This window comes from Tasmannia lanceolata, unplaced genomic scaffold (assembly GCF_043159265.1).
Source record: "Tasmannia lanceolata isolate RefF3 unplaced genomic scaffold, GAP_Taslan_0.1 ptg000004l, whole genome shotgun sequence".
In the NCBI taxonomy this organism is placed as follows: Eukaryota; Viridiplantae; Streptophyta; class Magnoliopsida; order Canellales; family Winteraceae; genus Tasmannia; species Tasmannia lanceolata.
In genome coordinates, this window is record NW_027518681.1 from 961253 (window position 1) to 986641 (window position 25389).

Sequence of the window (25389 nt, forward strand, 5' to 3'; positions counted from 1 at the left end):
TGATCTTTCAAATTATCTAGATTAATTATTGTACGTCTAAGGAAAAAAAATTATTTTTTCATTGAAAGATACATTATCAATCGATTAGCAAAACCACAAATTTTTTTTGAATGGTAACAAAACCACAAGATTACTAGCAATATGTGTCTATATCTATGTGAATATCACTACGTAACCCGCATTTCTATTACACCGATCACGGGTATTTGAGCGCCATGTTCTAGGTGCGCAAACTATGTGATTGAATAAATCCTTCACTATATGTTACGGGTCGGGGATCCTCCTTCCCCTTTCTCGAACTCCGATTCGTATTTTCATATAGAAATCTCAACGGAGAGGATTTGTTGCTTACAATGCAGCCCATCTTACCTACAAGGCCGCAAACATTTTCCACATGGGAACTATAAGCTCCTTCTCTACCTATTTAAACTCAGTCACAATTGCAATTACGAGCAAATCTATCAACTACATCATTAGAGCTACAATTGTTGTGTAGATGTCTTGCATTTTGGCAGTGATACAACACCCCTGATGAACTAATAAGCTCGACACACAGGTCGAGCTATAGTAGCATTAATATATTAGCCACGTTTTAGGGTTATGACATGTGAGATTTTGTGAGTTTTCTTGGCCGTGAGGAAGGAAAGTTTTGTAATCCAATGCCGAAATATTGAAACTCTTCTCCGGAGGACGTAGGCACACCACGTAAATCTTGTGTTCTTGCATTGTGTAATTGTGTTTCTTGCATAGCCATAATGCCATTGACAAATTTGCATTGAGCCTTCACATCCACCGCATATGTTCAAAATGTCTTTGACGAATTTGCATTGAGCCTCACAGCCCTGACTCTTTCAAGAAGAGTTTTGTTCATCCCTTCAGTTACACCGTTCTGTTGTGGGGGTACCTGGGTTAGTGAAGTGGCTCTTGCTTCCTCAGTCTCTGAGGAAGGCTATGAAATCACTATCCCTGTATTCCATGTATTATCAGTCTGTACACATTTCAATCTTTTTCCCGTCTGATTATCAACTTGTACCTACCAATGCATGAATTTGGAAAAGGCTTCAGACTTTCTTCTCATGAAATACGCCCATAACTTCCTCGAGTAGTCATAAATGAACGAAATAAAGTACTCTGTGATCTCACTGACAATCGTCTCTAAACATCTGAGTGAACATTGCCAAGTATACCCTTATTGTTGTGCATCTTGTCCTAAGGTTCACTATGCAGTGCTTCCCGTATACACTATTTGCAAAAAACTAATTTGCAATTCCGAACTCCCATAATTAATTTCCACTTATGATGTTTCATCAAACCCTCACTCATATGCCTCAGACGCATATGTCATAAATGTGAATCATCCTCATTGGCCTCAACCAATGTAACTCTACCTGTCAGGGTGTTCTCTAACAGCTTGTATAAGTTTCCAAATTTTTTGCTCCATTACGACTAGTGATCCCTTGATAATTTTTATAACTCTTATTGTGTTGTACCGGTAGCAGTTAGTATCCAATGCCCCAAGAGATTAAATTCTTCTTTAAATTTGAAACATGTCGCACCTTAGATAAAATTTGCATAATTTCGTCATGCATCTTGATTTTGATTGTACCTATCCCAATAGCTTTGCATTCCACATCATTTCCCATAAGAATAGTTCCTCCACTGAATGGTTTGTAAGTATCAAACCAATCTTTGTTTAGACTTTAAACACATGATGGGAACATCACGAATCAAGAATCCATGCATTTCGGAAATCATCCTTACTTGTACACTCATAAAACATCCACTTCATCTTCGCCAGAATTCTCCGCTGCAGCACTGACTTGATTTGAGGAGTTTTGTTTCTTCTCCTCTAAATCTTTCTAACATTTTGTACCGTCTCTTTTGCTGTGCCCCTTTTTATAGAACCTATAGCATTCAATTGTGTGTTTCCTCCTCTCAATTTGGATCAAGATTTATCCCGTTTGGCTTCCTATCACGAGATCTACCCCAGCTTGTTGTTGACGTTCACAACAAGCTAATTTGCCATATATTCTTCCCCAGTAACCTTCTTTATCTTTTCACTTGCAAGAAGGGCTGATGTTACCATTGTTGTGGCAAAGGTATCCATCCCAAAGACAAGGGTAGTAACTAAGTGATCGTAGGAGCTTCAGAGATGCCAAGAGTAGTATTTTGCCTTCCTCTTCCAACTTGCCCCCAACATTTAACAATTTAGAGACTATCATGTTGAAAGAGTTGAGATGTCCTAGTAGGCTTGTGTTTTCTTCCATCCGAAGAGCAAGTAATTGCTTCTTGACAAATAATTTGTTGGTTAGCGATTTCTGCCTGTAGAGACTCAAGTTTACACCAAATCTCAATTGTCGTCTCTTTGCTGATTACGTTGTAAATACATACTCATAAACATATATAGAAACCAACACATAAGAAAGAAAGCCATTAAGATATAGTTACTTTATTGTGCAGTTCAACGATGTTGCCCTCCAAATATCATTCTCTTCATTAATGAAATGAAATAAAATGCAAATCATAACATCTTTCCATTTGTGGTTTTGACTATTTCGAACGAATTTCAAGAATTTTGGAAATTTTGATTGAATTTCGGGAATTTCGGTTGAATTTTGGGAATTTTGATAGAAATAGTGATATAAAAGAAAGTCATATAGATTTCATTTCGGAGGGGATGGAAACGGAAAGATTTCGGTCGTTTTGAAAAAAAATCAGGGAAATTTAAAACCATGCTTCCATACTGGGGATGGAGGGTAGGACATCGACATCGTGAGCCAGCGACAACATTATCCGCCGCGACGACCAGCGAGACCTGAGGCTACCAGAGGTGATTTTTAGGCATTGGAAATCGGGTTTCAAGATTGAGAAGGTAAGATGAGACTTGCAACAATTCTATTATTACTAAAAGCAAAAAATCGTAGATTGGGAGTCATCGCCTATATACGACGAGTATTCAGATGATGGATATTTAATAGTTGTTGAAAGTTCAGATAATGAGTAATTAACTTTTGATGGTGACAAAGTGATCAACGAATCACTTGAAGCGATGATTGATGTGCACTATGAATCATGAATGATGAACCAAAAAAATTGGATCATATTTGATGACTCAATGGAGATTGAAGAGATAGACGAATGGAGAAATGTTACATCGATTTCTTCATCAATTTATATTGATCCATTTGTTTAGATCCTATATTGAAGCCGGGAATGGATATTCATGAATTTAAGCATATTGAAGATCCTCGAGGATTATATTTTTGTCAGTTTGATTATGTAGAGGGATTTGATCCTCGAGAGTTTCAATTGGTGATCGTTCTTCGATACTTCAAAACTCGAGGACAATTTTTCTCAGTCAAGGGAAAATGATGTTGATGAAAATTACTAAGAACGTGAGCTCTTCGGAGAATTCAAATCCGAGGATGGATTTTCTCCAACCTAGGGAAAATGATGCAACCCAGATTATAAAGCACGAATTTGAGAAGAGGCGGGCCTATCTCAAAGTCAGGCGAAGGTTAGAGAGGCTCAAAGCCAAGGTCTCCCAAGTGGGTCGACATGCTTAGGCGTCATTTCCATCCACATCGTCGTAGATTGCATGCCCGTAGTCAATTCATTATAGTCGTAGATTGCATGTCCGTTTGTAACTCACGAGAGTCGTAGATTGCGCGTTGGTTTACCACTCATGCTCATTCGTGGGATTGCTTTCCCAATCACAAGCCAAGGCATTCCATATCTGTGCTAAGAAGATTCAATCGCACGCCAAGATTGTCCACATTTGAGCCCAAAGGAGATCTCAAATTGGCAACAAAGTCTAAATTCACACTCCACTATGGCAATTCACAGGATTCACGTAGATTCACACCTAGATTCTGCCGCACATGAAAGACTTATTTTAGTATTTCCTGCTTTGAATTGTCATGTTTGAATTTCTCCCTTTTATTAGTTCCCTTCTTTCTAAGAAGAGAACTAATAAAAGGGCGAAATTCAAACATGATGCGCCCGCCCCCGCCCCTGCTTCGTGCTTCTATGTGTGAAACATGTGTGAAATGCGCAATCTGCCTAAGTTGTAAGTGTCATTTTTTCCGCCGGAGCTCGATTTCCGCCGACGTGACTTTAGTCCGGTGATAGGGGCTCGTCGTCCGAAGTCGAAGCTAAGTAGAACATGGGGCTCGGACTTCTACTGTGGCGGTTCGGACTAATCCTTTGGGGAACAGATGGGTTTTGAAAGGTTGCAAGAAAAGTCTCTGGGTTGTGGGTGTCTGGTGTGGTGCGCCTTCTCTGGCGTGTCCCAGCAGTTCTGGTGTGGGGTCTCCCGGTTGGTATTGGAATATCTCCTCCCATGTCCGTTCCTGCTGTATCGGTTTCTCTGCTTGTTTCTTCTTCTTCTTCTTCATCTTCGTCTGTACTTGTGGAAGTACTCTCTGATTCTGAGTCTGACTCCCCCACTGTATACACTTCTGGTTCATCATATTCACTATCAGCCTCTGAATCGTTTCCCATCTCGTTATCTTCTTCTGCTTCCGTCTCATCTTCAGATGTGTGAGGTGAGATTGGTCTACACATTGTGAGTCAGTTAAGCTTGGATTGGCTTACAAGATCGAATGGAGGAGTATATGAAGAATATGTGATCAACTGGATTGGAGAAGAGTCGATTTGCCTTCCAGCCCGTTTTCGGAAAACGTAACAATGGAGCCCAGGAAAAAAAAAACAACAATGGAGGGGAAAGCTAGGCGACAGGTGGAAAGTGAACCGAAGTCGTAGGGAGGAGCGTTTGCAAAGGGTAACAATCAGAAGAAAAGAAAGTAACCTGGGGGACTGGAGGTGCTCAAAATGCAATTTCTTTAATTTCAAAAGAAGAACAGAATGTTACAGATGCAGGAAGGTGTGGTCTGGTTTTGATTTCAATTTCCCCGTCGGGTTCCACAAAAATTTTCCTCCGACAAGCTCTATCAGAACCCCAAAGAAGCAGCTACCCAGAAAAATTATGAATAAAAGAACGGTGAAGGTGGTATCAAAGGGTCCAGTAGAGGAAGTTGGTAGTCAGCCTGTGGAGGAATCTGTCGCGTTAGCTCCGGAATCGATCGACACTTTCACTACGTGCCCTGAAGAAATATGGGTTGAATCCATAGAGTTGGGCTCTAGATTTGGCATCCAAAGAACCATATGGGGTAAAACAAAAAATGGAGCAGATAAAGACTCTATGGAGTTGAAGAGGTGGCTAGAGAAATCCTCGGGGAGTTCAGTAGAATTCGAGGTCCTGCTGATTGCCAAAGGGGATGTCGTTATAACTTCCTCTCCAGATGCTTCGTATGTTGATTGCAAGCTACGATGGTCTAATGCAGATGATAACCCTTTTGAAGAGTTATGTGAATGGAAGGATAAATTTTCAGGGACTTTTACTTCTTCGTGGTGGTCGATTGAAGGTCTTCCTCCCCATGCATGGATAGTTGAAAATTTTAGAAAAATAGGATGTCGAATTGGAAGTCTTAGCAACAGATGGTTCATGTGTTGAAGGTAGTGGCTACGAGAAAGCACTGATCCTGCTTATGACTTCATTATCCGCACCAGATTTTATCAAGCTTCCGGTATGCATTGATGAAACAGTATATTGGGTGTTGGCGTCAAGAAATGTCACTCGCCCCTCTGTATACAATGTTCGACAATCGGAGGAAATAACAGCTTTATTTCAGCAACCATGGTCGGGTTCTAACCGTTACTATGGAAAGGGTTCGTCGGAGAAGATGGCGGCGCTCGGTAGCAAACAAGGAATAGCGGGGCTAACAGGCGCCTCTTCCTCTTTTCACCAACCCGGCTACGTGTATCCTTCAGACAGCGATAGCGTGAGAAAATTGAAAGATGGGACAACAGATATGTACGAAGATTCTGGGCTACAGTGGATGGGTGACGTGTCTCACGGTGAATGCTCTCCCATTCGGCGGAAATCGGCTTTTAACTTTTCAATTCCCTATGATGTTGCATCTCCGTTGATTCGATTGGAGAGTCCCCCTCCGTCTGATTCATGTATCCTTGATTCGTGGGCTCCCCGAAGCCCGCGAAAAGTAATGGGCCTTCCTGAAAATGTCATTAATGGGCTTTCGCCTTTTCAGATGGCGTGGTCATCGAAAAGGGGTGAAATCCATCATGGATTTTTAAAAGGTGGTGAGTGCTGTCCATCTTCACCGTTGATTCGGTTGTCGGTATCTGTTGAACATCTTCTCAAGCTTCCAGAATCTAGTATTGGTTTGCTCGGCGATAAGGACTCTTTTGGAAACTCTCGTCTATCTGTCAATCTTTTCAACGATTTTACTGATGTTTCTCATGATGGGCCAAGTTTAGGAGATGATCAAGGGGGTTTTGCTCCATTACAGGGGGTGTACCAGGGTCAATATTGTTTGGAATCTACAGATCCGGGCAATTTTTCTCTTGTTCCAAGTGAATCGATTCAAAACTCCGAGGAGGCCCGCAGGGGGTTTGACTCAGTCAAAGGAGTATGTCATGGTCAATTTCGGTTGGACTCAGTAGAGAAAGGCCTAAACCCTCTTTGGTCCAGTCATCCGACGGTTGGTATTACTCAGATCGATAGATGGGAGATTATGGATGAGGAAGCATATAGAGGTTGTGAGTATCCCTCCCGAGACACTTCCGAGAGAGATAGCCTAGCTTTAGTCTTAGGAGTGGAGGAAAATCTTCGACCCATTTCTTGGGTTGACCCTAAATCTGAAATTTTAGAGATTTTTGTGAACCATATCATTTCCACTAGCAGAGTTTTAGGTTTGTCATACTCAGGTCCGGAAGATCAGCTGAGGTCTATGTTCAGAGTTGCGGAGGTAAGAGAAATGGATCAACCGATTTTTTCAGATCCTTCAAGTGTTGAAGGCGTCAGGAAGTTGTTGCGGGAGTTAGCAAAACTAAAATCGGATGTCAATTATGGAGACTTTGCCACCAGTAAGCAGGATGTTCGTAATGCGAGGGGTCGTAGAAGAAATTGCCCTAGGGGAAGTGTACCTCTGTCATCTGGTTTTTTATGAAGATAATATCACTGAATGTAAACGGTTTGGGGTCTTTAGAAAAAAAGGCTCAGGTTAAAGAAATAGTAAAAATTAATAAGCCGGTTTTAGTTTGTATCCAAGAATCGAAGATGGGGGCGGTTAACAGATCTATAGTCAAGAGTTTAGGCGGAAATGCGAATTGGGATTGCTTATCTTTGGATGCAGTTGGAGCTGCAAGAGGCATCTTAGTTATGTGGGATCAATCAAAATGGGAGATCCAAGATTCTTGGTTAGGCCAGTTTTCCGTTTCAATAGTTCTCAGGAAGGTGGGAGAAGCGGTTGTGGTTACTTTCTCCGGTATTTATGGTCCTACAGCTAGGGTGGAGAAGCGTCAATTGTGGGAGGAACTTACTGTGACTAGAAGTAAATGTGTTAATCCTTGGTGTTTGGGGGGAGATTTTAATGAAATCAGATGTGTCGAAGAAAGGCTGGGGTGTAGCAAAACTACTCAGAATATGGTTGATTTCTTAGATTTCATTGCTGAGAATGAATTGATTGATATTCCAATGAAGGGGGCTAAATTCTCTTGGTCCATAAATTCCAGTAAAAGTCGTTTAGATCGTTTTTTTGTTTTGCCCTGATTGGATTTCCCTCTTCCCGGAAGTGTGTCAGAAGGCGCTCGTTCATTCCGTTTCTGATCATTGCCCGCTTTTGTTGGATCCAAGATTGGATTCGTGGGGACCCTCACTGTTTAGATTCGATTTAGCGTGGTTAGAAATTCCGAAATTGGATGAGATGATGGGGGGATGGTGGGCATCATTCAAGGTTGAAGGGGCGGCGGATTTTATTATAGGGGAGAAACTCAGATTTGTAAAAAAGAGGCTCAAAGAGTAGAATTCCCACATGTTAGGGGCAATCTATGAGAGAAAATTATGGTTACAAAATCGAATCAGGGACATTTCTTTGGCCGACGAGGAAAGGTTAGCTTCAGAGGAGGATTTAAATGATCTGGGAAAAGTCAAAGAGGAACACAGAGTTCTCCTCCTACAGGAAGAAATATCTTGGAGGCAGAAGTCCAGAGTAAATTGGTTAAAAGAAGGGGATAAAAACACTGCTTACTTTCACAGCATGGCAAGTGCTAGGAGGCGGAACAATAGAATCGAGGCATTGGAGGTTAAGGGAACTTTATCTTTCAGCAAAGATGAGATTACCAACGAAATTGTGGACTATTACAGATCGTTATATTCTTCGGAAGATCTATTAAGGCCTAGGCTAGATGACGTGGTTTTTAAATCTCTTGATGAGAATTATAATTCGGTTTTGGAAAGGTCTTTTTCGGAGGAGGAGGTGGAGAGAGGGGTCTTTTCGCTGAATCGTGACAAAGCTCCGGGACCGGATGGTTTTTGCCTCGCTTTCCTTCAGGCTTGTTGGGAGAGTGTGAAGGGTGATATATTGTCATTTTTTTGAGAATTTTATGATGGCATGGAGTTGGACAGAGGAACTAGCGCCACTTTTATTGCTCTTGTGCCAAAAGTTAAAGGTGCAATGAAAGTTTCTGACTTCAGGCCTATCAGTCTTGTGGGCTGTCTTTATAAGGTTTTGTCAAAAGTATTAGCGGAGCGAATAAATGTGGTCCTTCCCTTTATTATCTCTGAGAATTAGTGTGCTTTTGTAAGCCAGAGACAAATTTTGGATTGCTCGTTGGTGGCAAATGAAATAGTGGAATGGATGGCAAAATCAGGTGAGGAAGGTGTTATTTGTAAGTTGGACATGGAAAAAGCTTATGACAGAGTGGTTTAGCACTGTTTAGATTATTTTCTTGAAATGATGGGTTTCGGTATTAAGTGGCGGGGTTGGATTAGAAGTTGTTTATGTTCGGCCTGGTTCTCCATTCTTATTAATGGCTCTCCAAAAGGTTTTTTCAAATCTTCGTGAGGCTTGCGTCAAGGGGATCCCTCATCTCCCTTTCTATTTGTGATTGTAGCTGAAGCTTTGAGTTTGCTGATGTCGAAAGGAAGATCGGAGGGTCTCAGGGGTTAAATGTAGCCAGAATGGGATCGAGGTGTCGCATTTACAATTCGCGGACGATACTTTACTTTTTAGCTCCCCCCAGGCCTCGAAGATTCTCAACCTTAAGGCGATTCTCCGATGTTATGAAATAGTAACAGGGCTAAGATCAAATTTCTCAAAATCAAGGTTGTATGCTGTGAATATCGAAGAGGCAGAAGCCTCTAGCCTAGAAAATCTAATGGGGTGCCCATTGGAAAGGCTGCCTTCTTCTTATTTGGGACTTCCTTTGGGGATGGGTCGACCTCTCAAATGTGCATGGGATCCCATTGTGGAAAGAATCGAAAGAAGACTGGATACCCAGAAAAGGAATTTGGTCTCTAAAGGAGGAAGATTAACCTTGATTAAGGCAGTTTTGTCTAATATTCTCATTTATCAGCTATCTTTATTTAAATGTTCTGTGAATGTTATTAAGCGTATTGAACAGATTCAGAGAAGATTTTTGTGGGGGGGTTGGAGAAGAAGAGGTCTTTGGCCTTAGTCAGTTGGGAAAATATTTGCAAGCCAGTCCAAAGAGGAGGCCTCGGTATTAGAAGGATAAAGCAGGTTAATCATGCATTAATGGGAAAATGGCTGTGGAGGTTCGGGGAGGAAAAATTGAGACTTTGGGTTAAAGTGATATCAGGAAAATATGGTGTTGCACCAGGTAACTGGGTTTCTTTAAACTGCTTTTGCAAGCCTGGAGTGACAATTTGGAGGAATATTCTTTGTTTAAGTTCCAGTTTTGATCGAAGTGTTAGATATAGAGTGTATTCTGGCGACAGGATTTCTTTTTGGTCCATGCGATGGTGCTCTATCTCCCCTTTGAAAGATTTATTCCCTGATCTATTTTTAGTTGCTGATGATAAGTCCGCGTTAGTGAAAGATTGTTATGAGAGAATAGGTGGTAAAGTTATTTGGAAACCTCTTTTTAGGAGGAATTTCTTTGATAGAGAAATGGCTTCGGTGCTCAATTTCTTCCAGGTCCTTGAACAGAATTACATCAGTTTATCAAGAGTGGATAAAAGGCTTTGGGTCTTAGATCCTTCCGGTTTCTTTTCAGTCAAGTCTTTTTATAAGAGCCTGATTCCTTTCCAGGAAAATCCAATGGCAGCAAGGGTGTGGAAAATCAAGGCTCCTCCAAGAGTTTGTTTCTTCGGTTGGTCAGCAATACGCAATATGATCCAAACGGTGGACTTTCTGAGAAAGAGGAATATGTTAATTATTGATCATTGTGCTTTGTGTATCGAATCAGGGGAGTCGGTAGATCACATATTCATTCACTGCAAAGTTGCTCGTGAGGTATGGGGAAGGATGTTAGCAAGGTTTGGAATGAATTGGGTTTTTCCTTCCTCTCTGAAAGAATTATTTGAAGGCTGGCCATGCAATCCATGGAGGAAAAAAGGAAAGGCTTTATGGTGGCTTTCATTGATGGCCACATTGTGGGTTCTGTGGATCGAAAGGAATAATAGGGTATTCGAAGGTAAAGTTAAATCTTCTTATTTTTTGTTTATCAAGGCCATTGCGTTAACTATCTCTTGGGCTAGGGCTCTTCCGCTTTTCCAATTTGTTTCGGCTTTCGATCTGTGGGAGGGATGGAGAGTAGTATGCATTAGTAAGGAACATGTTAATGTTACTACTCAGGTCTGGCGTCCTCCCCCTGAGGGGCTATTAAAGTTAAATTTTGATGGCTCTAGTTTGGGTAACCTTGGCCCAGCTGGGATAGGTGGTGTCATGAGAGACTGCGCTGGAGAGGTCGTTAAGGCCTATTCTGGTCCAATCGGAACAGCAGATTCGAGTGAAGCAGAGGTAAGAGCAGTTCACCAAGGCTTTCTGAGTATGGAAAGGAATAGGTTAGGCAGATGCATTGTAGAGGGTGATTCGCTTAACGTTACAAGATGGCTCAGGGGCTCTTTGATTCCTCCGTGGAGATTTCTTCATTTCTTTGATGAGATAAAAGACATATCGGAAGGGCTTTCGGTTTTATATTAGCATGTGAGAAGATCTGCTAACGCTATGGCAGATAAGTTGGCAAAAGATGGAGTTTCTAAGCAGGTTTTAGAGCTTTTTGATTTTTTACCGCCCTAATTGTATAACTGCGGGGTTGTCTCTGTCTTTCTTGGCTTGTATGGGTGTCTTTGTACTTGAAGGGGGACCTTCTCAATCTTCTTTTAATGAAATCTGTTACCATTCAAAAAAAAAGAAAAAGAAATTCAAACATGATAATTTAAATAGGGGTGCAACTCGGGTCGGGTTGGGTCGGGGCCAACCCGACCCAACCCAGCTAGGCTCAACCCGACCCAACCTGATTTGCAATCGGGTCAACCCGACTCACCCCGATTTTCAATTCATGCACATGTTTTTTGTGGGCCCCACTGTTTTTTTTTGCTCACATTCCTACAGGCATCCACCATATAAAAACTCTTTGTAGCTGAACTGAAGGATAAATTTATGTTCAAAATTAAGCACATTTCTAGCTTCAATGGGAAATGTGTTCAGTTGAAATCGGATTTTAAGCACATTTAAGCACATATCGGAATTGGAAATTGAGTTTCAGGTCAGGTCGGGTTGCCCGACACCCCAACCCGACCCAACCCGATTTCCAATTCGGGTTGATTTTTCCCAACCCAACCCAAATTCGGGTTCAACCCGTCAGGTTCGGGTTCAACCCGACCCGAGTTGCACCCCTAAATTTAAAGCAGGAAATACTAAAAAGGAAGATGACATAGTATTAATTGATAAAACCAAAGCAGGAGTTAATGCTAAGTTAAAGTTATGGAGAACTACTTTGGAATCCAAATGTTTTAGACGGAGTAGGACTAAGACAGAGTATAGAAGTGCAACTTTAGTAATGTAAGGAGGCGGGACGAGGATGTAGTAAATATGATTGGTCAGGAGGTACCTAAGAGGGTTATCTTTCGCTATCTTGGTTCAATCCCACATAAGGAAGGAAAGATTGAAGCAGATGTTAACCGTAGAATAAGAGCTGGTTGGTTAAAGTTGTAGCATGCTTCAGGAGTTCTGTGCGACCGTAAAATACCTACCAAGCTGAAGGAAAAGTTTTATAAGACAGATGTGAGGCCAGCCATGCTATACGGCTCAGAATATTGGGCCACCAAGAAGCAGCATGTGCATAAGATGAGTGTAGCGGAGATGTGAATGCTTAGATGGATGTGCGACAACACAAGGTTAGATAGAATTAAAAATGAAGACATTCGTAAAAAGGTGGGGTGACATCAATTGAGGAGAAGATGAGAGAGCACCGCTTAAGATGGTTTGGGCATATCCAACGTAGGCCTTCGGATGCTCCAGTGAGAAGAAGTGACTCGTGCTAAGTTGATGAAGTAAAAAGAGGTAGGGGCAGACCGAAAACAACTTAAGTAGAAACAGTGCGGAAATACTAGATGGCTAGGAACATAACAGAGAACATGACCTTGGATAGGAGAGAATGGAAGAAAATGATCCATGTAGACGAACCCAGCTAGTGTTAGGATTAGATTTGGTCAATCTGAGCGGGGTAGATTCTTTCACCTTCTTCATGAAAATTTTCTAAAGGATTCATTAGCCGACCCCAACTAGTTTGGGACAAAGGCTTAGTTGAGTTGAGTTGAGTTGAGTTGAGTATTAGTTCTCTCCTTAGTTGTTAGTTATTGTTAGAAGCCACCAAAGAGGGAGAAAGAAACAGGAAGAAGAGAAAGAGTGAGTTAGGAATCCTCCCTCTCACTTATGTATTTATAGGAAAGAGAACATACAAAAGACTACTATGCCCTTATGGCTACAATACACACCCACACACACTTCTAACACTCCGCCTCAAGCTGGAATGTATATATTATACATTCCCAACTTGTTACAAATGTCATTTAATTTTGCATTACTAAGGGATTTAGTGAAAACATCTGCTAGTTCGTCCACAGACCGAGTGAAGGAAACATGAATCTCGTCTCTATGAATTCGCTAGCGAATGAACTGACAATCAACCTCTATGAGCTTGGTTCTCTCATGGAAGACAGGATTGGTAGTTATATGAATCGCAGCCTTATTGTCGCAATAAAGCTAAGCTGGAGAAAATGGAGAAAAACCAATCTCAGATAGGAGTGAACGCAACCAAAGGAGTTCTCCACTAGTATGGGACAAAGCTCGGTACTCTGCCTCGACACTAAACTTGGAAACAATGTCTTGTTTCTTACTCTTCCATGGCACCAAATTACCGCCAAGAAAAGTACAATATCCGGTGGTGGATCTCCTATCTGCAGGAGATCCTGCCCAGTCTGCATCACAAAATCCTTCCAACTTGATATGCCCATGCTTCTTGAATAGGAGGCCTTTCCCTGGTGCCCCTTTCAAATAGCGAATAATCTGAATCACTGTTGCCAAGTGGGGAGTACGGGGTGAGCTTATATGTTGGCTAACAACACCAACAGCATATGATATATCTGGATGAGTGACTGTAAGATATATGAGCTTACCCACTAACCTCCTGTATTTGCCAGGATCATCTAACAAAGTCCCTTCTTCTGGAAGAAGTTTCACATTTGGGTCCATAGGAACTGAGGTAGGTTTCACTCCAAGGTAACCTGTCTCCTCAAGAAGATCCAACACATATTTTCGCTGTGAGAGAGAGATACCTCTAGTAGAATGGGCAACCTCAATGCCAAGAAAGTATCTAAGACGACCCAGATCTTTGGTTGAGAACTCCTTTTGCAAGAATGTCTTCAGTTTGTGTATCCCCGCTGAATCACTTCCTGTAATGATAATGTCATTAATAAACACTATCAATAGAACACAACCAGCACCCGACTGATAACTGAAGACAGAGTGATCAACAGCACATTGCTTCATGCCAAAGCACATGATAGCATCACTAAACCGGCCAAACCAAGCTCTACGGGACTGCTTCAGGCCATATATAGATCGCCGCAACCGACACACTGAGGAGGACTGGAGGACATCTCCCCCTGAGCAACATACCCAGGAGGTTGCTCCATATACACCTCAATAAGCTCTCCATGTAAGAAGGTATTCTTCACATCTAACTGATGTAGGGGCCAGCCGTTGTCAACTGCAAGTGAGAGGAGAACCCTGACAGATGGTATTTTGGCAACCGGGGAAAATGTCTCCTGGTAATCAACTCCAAAGGTTTGAGTATAACCTTTGGCAACTAGGCGAGCCTTAAGGCGCTCAACTGTCTCGTCAGGTAAGTGCTTGACAGCATAAACCCAGCGCCAACTGACAGGCCGAGCTCCAGGTGGAGGGGAAACCAAATCCCATGTATGATTGGTCTGAAGGGCCTCCATCTCAAGGTCCATAGCCGCATGCCAACCAAGATGATCAAGAGCTGCTGGCAAGGACTGTGGCACAGAAACCGAAGACAAAGAAGATACAAAACTCCGAAACATAGAGATCAGAGAGTCATAGGAAACAACTGAGGAAATAGGATGAGCAGTACTATGAGAACGAGTACGCGAGGCAATGGGAGAATCTGCAGGTACCTGAGAAGAGGTAGTCGTGATCTCCTGCTGAGATGTCGATGGCGCAGGAGGAGGCTGATGGGCAGCAGACTTCGACTTGCGTTGATATGTCTTCGTAGGAGCTGAAGGAGGAGCCTCTGGAGCCTGTAATGAAAAGGAGGGCTCATAAACAGTGCTAGACGGAGGAACCGACAAAGGAGGAGCCGAAGAAGGAGAAGGTATGCAAGACTCAGGGACCGGCAAAGGAGGAGACGAGGAAGGAGAAGGTATGGGGTCTGGAAGAGCTAGACGAGGAAGCGGGATGTCCAGATCAAGAACTGCGGGACGATCCTCATGAGGAATGATAAAGTAAGACTCGGACTAAAAAAGGGTGACATTAGCAGAATAGCAGAGACAAATGACCTACGTAAGAAAGGACTGTAACACCGATAACCTTTATGGGACCGAGAGTACGCAAGAAAGATACATCGCTCAACGCGAGGATCCAATTTATCTAATCTAGGGCCGAGGTTGTGGACAAAGCACACACAACCAAAAACCCGATTGGTGAGAGGAAAAGGGTCATGTTGGGGATGTAACAAGGCGAATGGGGATGAACCACCAAGGACAGAGGAAGGAAGCCTATTGGCAAGGAAGCAAGCTGTAAGGAGGGCATCACCCCAATAGGTCTTAGGGACCCGCATTTGAATGAGAAGAGTGTGGGTCCCATCCAGTAAAGATCTCAACCTGTGTTCTGCCACACCATTTTGTTGGGAGGTGTGAGCACATGAAGATTGGTGGGTAATGCCACGAGTAGAGAGAAATTCTTGGAAGCCATTAGATTGTGAAAAGTACTCTCGAGCGTTATTAGTGCGCAAATATTTGATTGAACGACCAAACTGATTTGTAACCTCGGCATGAAAGGTGCGAAAGGTATAAAAAACCGCCGAGCGGTCTTTAAGCAGACAAAGCCAAGTTATGCGAGAAAAGTCATCAATGAAGACAATGAAATATCGGTATCCAAAAAGAAAGGTAGTCCGCGCGGGACCCCATACATCAAAGTGTACTAACTCGAAAGGGTACGAGACTCTACTAACAAGTCTAGGAAGAAACGACACGGCGGTGTTTGCCAAGCTCACAGGCCTCGCACTAAAACGGCTGAATGGGGGTAGGAACAATGGAGATCCGCTGTAGACACTTGAGGCAAGGATGACCAAGGCAACAGTGACATCGATGGAGCTGTGCAAAACAGTACTGGAAGGGCCACAATCGAGACGATAAAGCCCATCCACCTCACGTCCCAAACCAATTGTTTTCCCAGTCGAGAGATCCTGAAACAAACAATAAGATGGATAAAATGAGACAGAGCAATGAAGATGTTTGGTAAGCTGACTAACTGAAAGTAGGCTAAAAGGGGACTTGGGAACACATAAGACAGAGGATAAGGTAAGGCCAGGGCGTGGAGAAATACTGCCAATACCAGAGATAGGAGTAGTACTCCCATCAGCAAGAGTAATAGATTGCGAGGATAGGGGCCAAAAGGAACTAAGAGATGAAGAAGTACCTGTCATATGGTTCGATGCCCCGGAATTAATGATCCAAGAGTTGGAGCTAGAAAGAAAAGAGGCAGGGAAACTACCTGGCTGGGCAAAGACGGCAATCTGCGGGCGATAAGATAATTGAAGGCGCTGGAACTCATCATAGTCAGCGCGAGAGACAAAGAAGCCCTCAGAAGGGGCGGCTGTACTTTGCTGTGAAGAGGAAGCCAATATAGCTGAAGCAGAAGCCAAATGGTGTACAGAGTGAACGATGCGAGGCTCAAGAGGCGGATGGAGCTCGGGATGAAGAGCATAACAAGTGTTAAGATAAGGTCCCTCCCGCCGACAATGAGAGCAATATGGAAGGGGACGACCACCAGTATGATGGCCGCCAGTAAGATCCCGGCCACCAACACGTACACTTCGGCGACGACCACGGCCAAAGGTACAGCCACCACGGGTAGCACGACCACTAATGTTATAGGCAGCAATAGTAGAGCCATCAAACGAATCAGAATCAGTAGAGGCGCTAACATGGCACCGTTCAGTGTTCGAATAGTCCTCCATGAGAGAGGGCACATAATGAGGTGGGAATGAACCATCCACCAATGAAGAAGAGCTAGATAAATAGGAAGCTGAAAATAATGTAGAGGGACGAACCGAACAGGTCATGCTAATAGAGGGATCCGCAATAAATGGAGGATCTATGAAGAGAAAGACGAAGAAGGAGCTCAAGCACTACAACTGCAGATCCCGAAAGGAAGAGGGGCCACTATATGAGCCAAGAGAGAATACCGCGACTCCGATGACAACCACTACAACCAAGAGAGGCGAGAGGCATGATAAGGCCTTGAAGAGAGAAAGACATAAATATACAAATGAATCGGAGCCGCGGAAAGAGTTAAGGGGACTAAAATGTTTAGGCCATGAAGGAAAGGGACAAAAAGAAAGGAAAAGGAAGAAAAGGAGAAGAAGACTAGGGTTTTAGAATATGTAGGGCTTCAAATGGTGGAGGTTGGGGTGGATGAGGTGGTGGTGGTGGTGGTGGTGGTGGTGGTGGTGGTGGTGGAGGAGGAGGTGGAGGGTGGTGGTGGTAGTGGTGGAACTGTAGCGGGTCACTGTAGCAGGTACTGTAGCGGGTTACTGTAGCAGGGAGTAGAGGAGAAGAGATGGGAGGAGGAAGGGGGCTTGCAACGTGGTCCCTAGGCCTCAAACCCTAGGGCTCTGATACCATGTTAGAAGCCACCAAAGAGGGAGAAAGAAAGAGTGAGTAAGGGATCCTCCCCTCACTTGTGTATTTATAGGAAAGAGAACATACAAAGACTACTATGCCCTTATGGCTACAATAGACACCCCCACACACTTCTAACAGTTATAAAAGGGGAAAGGTGCATTTTGAAAGAGACTAATTGATTTTATGAAATAATACACATATGGGAGAAACGTCAAGGAATCTGGGAAAAAAAAAAGGGAGAAACGTCAAGGTTTTCCTCTTATTTTCTTATCCAATTTGCACTAGTAGGTGTGATTTTCGTTCAACCTTGGTACAAATGCCCTCCCACGCATAGCCAGGCTACATCATTCGGCCAAGTGGGCACTGTGTCTTGATGAGCTCTTTTCCAAATTAAAATTTTCAATCGTTGCACACTTATTACAGATTTAATCATGATTGTTGAAAGCTTTCAATATATTAATAACTTACGGCGCAAGAAATATATATTATATTCTCACAAACAACAGTAGGAACATGATCTTCATTACATTAACAACAGACATACTGCAACAACTACGTGAAGATGAAGATTGTTACATACCTTTGCATCTTTCGAAATGCTCACCAATAGCGAGGAATTGTGCCTGAAAAGACACAGACATGTTGAACCCATTATGTAATGCCAGGGATCAATAAATAGCTTCAATATATGGTAGTGAACAACATTCATTTTGCAGTCACTTCTATCTCTATATCCAACTGATCAAAACATCCTTTTCTGTTCTCTGTGAAGAAGATATAAGAATGATTCTTCCTTTAACCATGTCAACTCCAAGTATACCATCGGTTTCCATGATGTGACATGCTGGATTAATAAAAAAGGGTGGCCCAGTGCACGAGGCTCCCGCCATTGCGGGGCCTGGGGAGGGCTAGATGTACGCAGCCTTACCCCTGCTTTGCAGAGAGGCTGTTCCGTGACTCGAACCCATGACCACCAGGTCATAATGGAGCAACCTTACCGTTGCGCCAAGGCTCACCCTCTACATGCTAGATTAATAATATTCAAAAATATATGAGCTGAGAGCTACACACATGGGTATTTGGGAAGAAAGCACAAAAAGCACCAACGGGATACACTCAGGATATGAGAAAGGCAATTTTCCAAGAATTACAAACAAACATAGAAAACAGTTCATTCTCCATCACAAAATAATTAGAATGAATGACAATGCCAATAGTAATTTATGTCAATCCTGTCTTCAATATGGCTCTAAACTGGATACTACTCAAGATATCTTTATCACAAGAAAGAAACTGAGAATTGCCAAGTTGGAATCTATGTACTCGGATACTTGTGTCGGACCAATGTAGTACGTCCAGCACACAACGAAACCAATATTGGAATGCACCAAAAAAACTTACCTGCTACGAAAACATACATGCTCTAAAAAACCTACCTGCTGTAAAAGATACCTTTATATTATTTTATGCTTAAAAACTACTAAAAAGGGCAGAAATACCCATAGGAATGACATAACAAATGATAAAACTGAATGACAAAGCACTATCAACAAGGATTCACTTTTCATGCCGTTAGTGCCATGTGGAGCCCCTGCATTCTCATATCCCAAAGCCAGTGTGACCACCTACAAGGCCCTTTTTGCCTGCACAATCATGTATGTCACCGAAAACCATGCTTCACAGTGCAATACATATGAGCTCACACACCAATCTTGCAAGTCTTTAATTTCGGCGGTTGATGCACGTGACTATTCCATGAGCAATTACACAATACGGCCCCTGTATTGCTCACCAACGTATGATAACTTAGGTAGCAAGTTGAACTAACACATCGAAAAGTGCAAAAAAAAAAGCATGAAAGAGAAAACTCAAAAGGGAAGATCCATACAATCAGAGACTAGAATCACTCTACTCTGATTTAGGTCAAATTTCTCAAATTATCCAACAAAAACAATGCAAGACACACCATTCAGAAAAAAACAACAATGCAAGACTCCAGTATAAAGACCCTCTATATCAGTCTTGAACCTAAAAAACATAAACGAATAAAAAAATTAATTTTGAAACCTCCTAAGAAAACAAAAATGACAATTTGTAAAAGCTCTCCCTAGGAGTGTATGGCTCTTGGTACCATTGGTATTTCTCCTAAGAGGGCCTTGAGATCTCGTTAAAGTTCCTTAATGGTGTTATTCTAAGAAACTAATTCTTGTTTTTCAATCCTTTACATATATAAGGGTATGGATTTAATGGGTAAGGTCAAGCAAACCCTAGCAAATTTTTTCACATCTCTTTTCCCCGTTTTTCTCTCTTCTTTTTCCTCTTCTTCTTCACTTCTTTCCGTTTGACTTGTAACATGGCATCAGAGCAATTCTGATCCTGTTTTATGCCTCCACTTTCTTGTTTCTTATCCCTAAAGATTCAATGATATTTGGCTCTAGCATTTTAATGAATCAATGATATTTTGCTATTTCTCCCATTGAGACAGGAAAAGCTAAGCGCACAAGCAAATAAGAAAGAAAAACTACATAGCAAAAAGGTATTGTCCCCCTAAGGGCAAAACCCTAAGGGGCCGTTTGGATATGCGGATTTTAGAACCCGGGATTTCTTCAAAATTTTAGCTTAACAGACAAGAGAAGAAGCAGACCAGCCGTCGTTTTTTGCTCTTTTTTGACTTCTCGCCCTTCTTTCCCCCAGCAAGAGAGTAGCAAATCCTCCCATATTTCCAGGTTTTAGAAATCTCAGGATGCAGGAGAGATTTTTAAAACCTGAATTTCTCACTTAAAATCCAAGAAACGCTGTCAGGACCATAGTTGCCAAAAACGTTCAAGCAAAGAGGGAAACGCGTTTCCGAAACGGAAACGAAACGGTTCTAAAAATTTGGGGAAACATCACGGAAACGTTCCGGAAACGCCAGTGAAACGTCCCGGAAACGCAATCAAGAGAAAACCAAAGAAAAGTTGCAAAAATAGTGGGATTATTGAAGAAAACAAAAAAAAAGAGAAGATTCGTACCTGAATCTCTACTCCGGCCATCGTCTTCTTCTTCTTCATTAGAAATGTTCCAACTTGAAAACCTGCATGTTGTTTCCTTCCCAAGATAAACCAGCGGCAAGATTCCCTTCCCAAGAGCTTCTTCTCTTTCCAACATTGAAAAGGGGTGGTATTTAATCTCTTAATTGTAGTTGGAATTAGGGTTTTAGTTGTGTAAGTGTAATTTACCAAAAAGCTCCCTCAAAATGGTGTTTTGGTAAATAAAATAAGACCCTGTTTTGTAATTAAACATGCCCCCACTACAAAGCTTTTATTAAAGTATTTTATGACTGACTTTACCATGTGAACAGCCACCTCACATAATTTATGTGAATAAGACAAAATCTGTTGTGTGTCTGGTCTCTTGTGCATAATTCTTGCGTGAAATGATATATAGGCCCCCTTTTTATTTGGGACAGCCACCTCCAGTGTAAAGAGTAGTTATAAATAAACTAAAATGGGTTGTCCCCAGAAAAAATCATCGCCCTACGACAAAATCTGTTGTGTGGCTGCTCTCTTGTGCAAAATTCTTTTGGGAAATGATAAATAGGCCCCCTTTTTATTTGGGACAGCCACCTCCTGTGTAAAAGTGTAGTCATAAATACATTAAAAGGGGCTGTCCCCAATAAAAAAAGGGGCAAATTTTAAAAACAAAAATTTCTTAAAAAAATTCGAACCTGACTTGTGCATTAGAACATCCACCTTAGATAAATTAAATGAATAAGACAAAATCTGCTGTGTGGCTCTTCACGTTTCTCGTTTCCCCTTTAATTTTTTTCGCTCGTTTCACGTTTCCGTTTCCCGTGTCCATTTCCCGACCTGGTAACTATGGTCAGGACAGCATACAACAGCTTGATCACGAACCCTCTATTACACTGTTTTCAAGCTAAAAACCTGGATTCTAAAATCCGCGTATCCAAACAGCCCCTAAGTGCAAAACGAACTCAATGAATATTTTTTCAATATTCGTTAAATGTAGGACTGAAACGAATTACAAGCAGATGATTGAAGCAAATTAAGACCAGATTACAATGGCATTGGCTGGCACTATTTAACCATCAAACTCGAAACAGGTGGAAGAACAATGTTGTGCAATCCTTAAGCAGTAAAAGATAGTATAAAACAACGCATGCCCATAGCCTTAGGGAAAAGAATGAACTTCAAAAATAGTAAAAAGTTAAATTGATTTACAAATATAACAATAGGGAAGCTTCAACTTATATGAATATGCATCATCTAAGATGTTGTTTTTAAAACATGTTGTTCTATAATACCAAAAGATAAGCTCGTACCCAGCAACTGACAACAATGTTACAGGTTTCTCATGCCCATAAAATGTTGTTTTTAAAGCATGCTGACCACGTTTCCCACTACACCTAAGGGACCAAAGACAAACAGTACCATCTTCCCCTCCAGTTCCAAGTACTTTTCCACTACAATCCCCTAGCAGCCGATCTGCAACGGTGGTCACTGGGCCATTATGACCCCTAAAACAACGCTGAGAACGACCCTACAGATAAAGTACATCAAAGATGAATTCCCGTAATATAAAATACATATGATAATATGTCACTCAAAAAGATATCGGCGCTATTCTAATACGGAGAGACAGCAGAATACAAGAATAAATAACTGATCAAAAGAAACAGGGATTACAAATAAAATGGATTATATCCAAACATATAATTAGTCAATAGCGAAAGAGCAAATCAAGAAAATGAAAACTAGAAGCCGAATTCACCTAGTTAACAAGAAATTCAGTAATTTGATGAATAAGCTTCATTATATCAGTAACTTCCACTGCTAGAGAAACAAGTGCAGAGAATTTTGAAACCACATTCCATACTGTAAAGTAATAGCATAGCATACGAAGTACTACACAACTAGAGAGGATACACATGATTTGATTACTAAGTAATCCCCATTTGATCTATATACAATCTTTCTTTCTTTTTTTTCAACAAGTAATTCATAAATTAAGTAAAAGCAAATAGAAACAGAGGCAAAATAAGGCCATAAAAAGAAAAACAGGAGAGAGAGAGAGAGAGAGAGAGAGAGAGAGAGAGAGAGAGAGAGAGAGAGGAGGAGGAGGAGGAGGAGGAGGAGGAGGAAACTCACAAAACTGACATACAAAGCCACAACGCTAAGTCTCTAAAATCTCACCATCAGCAAGACTATCAGCTAGGAATTTCCTTCAATAAATGTGAGATAGTTGGTCCTCAGAAAAAAAAAACGAGAATATATTTCATTTCCGAGAAGTCCCCAAGGCAGCTTAGAAACAACCATCGAAGGAAAAGAATGAAAAGCCTACGTAATGTACCCATAAAAAACAAAGAACATAAAACAAAATGCTCATTAGCAATTTTGTCAAACACTCTCCCCACACTGACGCAATGAAAACATGAAGCATCAGAGGTTCAAAATGAATGGGAGATATAATGATCTCCGCCCAACGGAAATTTATTTGATGATTTCAAATCGCCGACCACTTCGATCCACTGCTTGTTCAATCTCAAGATCGATGATGTACTCCTGATTATCCAAATTTTTGAAATCGTGCATTTGCAAAGTTGTCATAGCAAGATCAGATTAGGTTACGTTCTGATCGAAAGATGAAGCATAGAGTAAAAACATTTTCGAGCATGGAGCAAAGATTGAAGATGTATTAGGGCGGAATGGAACTAAATGGCCATCTAATCTAAGGAAGATGTCGGTTCGAGATTTTTTTAGTCGTCAACGCGTAAACCCTCAGGTGGATTTTTATTATAGCTCCAATCTCTGTATTTGTGGTGTTAACCTGGGTTGGGCATCCCCGACTTTTCTGAACTTGCTTGATAGTGGATATTCTACCCAGGAAGCTTTTTCCGCGATTGGGTTTCCAACAGTTGTTGTCGGAGTTCCTTGATAGTTCTGGGCCAAAGAGGAAATAAAGATGTTCCCTCGTGGCGCCCTCCCAGATCTTTCCCTCGATCAATCGGAAGCCAAGAAGATGTGGATCTGTTGACTCGCCGTCTTAATCTCAGAAATGGTTTCGCTCGGGGAAAGCAATTTGTTTCATCTCCTAATGACTGGAGATGCTTTAAGTGTAGCTACAATAACTTTGGCAGTAGACGTATATGTAGAAAATGTTTGGAGCCAAAGGCTAGGAATCCCGCTGGAATCTGAAGAAAGTCAGCTCCGGAGCAAGTATGGATACCGAAGATGCCCTTCCAAAACATCCCGGAACCCTCTAGCGAAAGCAACCCAGTAATATCTATTCCTAGTGCAGTGATTAACGAAAGAAAGAATTTTTTGAAAATTGTTTGATTGGTACCTTGAAAATTGTGTCGGGGGGGGGGGGGGGGGGGGGGGTAATGCCTTGGGAGGATATCTCTTGTCCCTCCAACCCTGGTCTTCGATTTTGAATACGGGTGCAAGATCGGTGAATCTTAGATTTTTTAATATCCCCACCCCCCAACGCCTGGTCCTTAGCCACAGTGGAGAAGTTGGGTCAGCATTTCGGTCAAATCTTGGACTTGCAATTGTCGGGTAGTCACGATCATTGTATGGAATTTGCCACCGTTAAGGTATTAACTCCCTTACGGAATTGTTTGCCATCCTTCATTAATATTATGGTAGACTCTATGATTTTCCCAGTTGGAGTTAGGTTGGTGGAAGAGCTTTCAAAGCCCATTAATGATCCTCCGGGAGAAAGGCGATGGCGGGTTCGGAGAAAGACGATCCGGTAGATTCATCTCCGGTGGAAGTTCTGGTTCCGGTTGGGCCACTTCCGGTTGCCTCTGGGGGTATTCTTGTCAATTCCACTGGGAAAGATCCGTTTGGACTACCTACCCAAGAATTTGAATTTTCCTCCTCCTCGGGAATAGTTGCTCAGAAAGTTGAAGCGATTAGCCCTGTCCCATCACCGTATGGGATAAGGCTTAATCCCAACAAAATATCGGGACAGAGGTACTCAAAAACCAAATCTCGAATTCCAGCAGGCAAAGGTGTAAGAAAGGATGTATTTGACAGCAACCTTCACTCTGTGTCAATTGAGAGGTCGGTAAAGATCAAAAATCATTTTTTCAGAAGAAAGAAAAATAAAATTATCCAAAAGAATTCAGCAAAGAATACTGATAGTCGATCGGTCAGAAGCAGTGCCATCATAAAAAGTAATAAGCCCCAAAAAGGGTTGCAGGGGCGCGGGACGAATATCGAGAAAAAATATTTATTGGCAACTAAGGGCGGGTTGTCTCTCTTCAAAAGAAATCTTTTGGGTTCTTGTAAGAGAGAAGTACCAAAAAATCTCTGTCTAGCGTCCAAGTTCAAATCTCTCCTTAAAGACTTTGACAAGCCTTTCCGTCCTCTTGCCCTTCCTATGGGTTCTTCCGCTCCCTCTCTTTCTATCTCTCAGGAGGCAATCTTGTTTGAGATAAGTGATCTTCAATTCCTCCAAGAATTACAGTATAAGTGATCTTCAATTCTTTGGTTCTAGCGTCCAAAGAATGCCCTACGCCCAAGGAAATTTATATGTCTATCTTGAAGAACCAGTGGAAGCAATTCAAGCGAGAAGCTATGGCTAACAAAGAAGGATTCTCCCAGCATGTCCGATCCAAAACAAGCCTTTGTTCAAATCTACAAGATGGATTTTTTCCAGAAGGCCCTTGAAGAAGAGCGTCTAGCGCGTCGTCAACGTTGGGAAGAGAACAAGGCGGCTGAGATTGAAAGGCTGGAGAAGTTAATAGGCTCCTCCAATGAAGTCTCGCTGGAGTCTCGAGACACTCTCGATTTTGATGACAATCTAGAAGCAACGAAAAAGTTGTTTCGTGATATGGCTATTAGGGTCTTAGGGTCTTAGGGTCTTGACGGAGTACAGAGAAGCTGGTAGGGATAAGGAGATTGAGAGGGGTGGGGTATTAACCCTGAATGATGTCTTCAGGCCCCGAGGAAGCAAAACAAAAGAAGAAAGGAGAGGAAAAAATCAGTGAAATAAAGTTAGGATTAGAGTAAAGGCGTAGAAAAATGGAATGAGGAAAGAAAAGTAAGGAAAGGATAAAAGGATTAGGAGAAGACAATAGGAGTAATACGTTTTAGTTCTGAGAGATAAGGAGTTTGACTTTA

At 41.9% G+C, this 25389-nt stretch overlaps 1 protein-coding gene across 1 annotated transcript in view; it reads right to left on the bottom strand.

The window, feature by feature from the left end:
• The window catches only part of LOC143875999 (uncharacterized), a 76790-nt gene that overhangs the window by 17576 nt on the left and 33825 nt on the right, over window positions 1-25389 (bottom strand). The window contains exons 5-6 of the mRNA XM_077377595.1: window positions 21582-21799; window positions 17841-17883 (exon numbers count right to left, since the gene is read on the bottom strand). Of these exons, the coding sequence (XP_077233710.1) occupies window positions 17841-17883; window positions 21582-21799 (261 nt within the window). The remainder of the gene's footprint in view (window positions 1-17840; window positions 17884-21581; window positions 21800-25389) is intronic.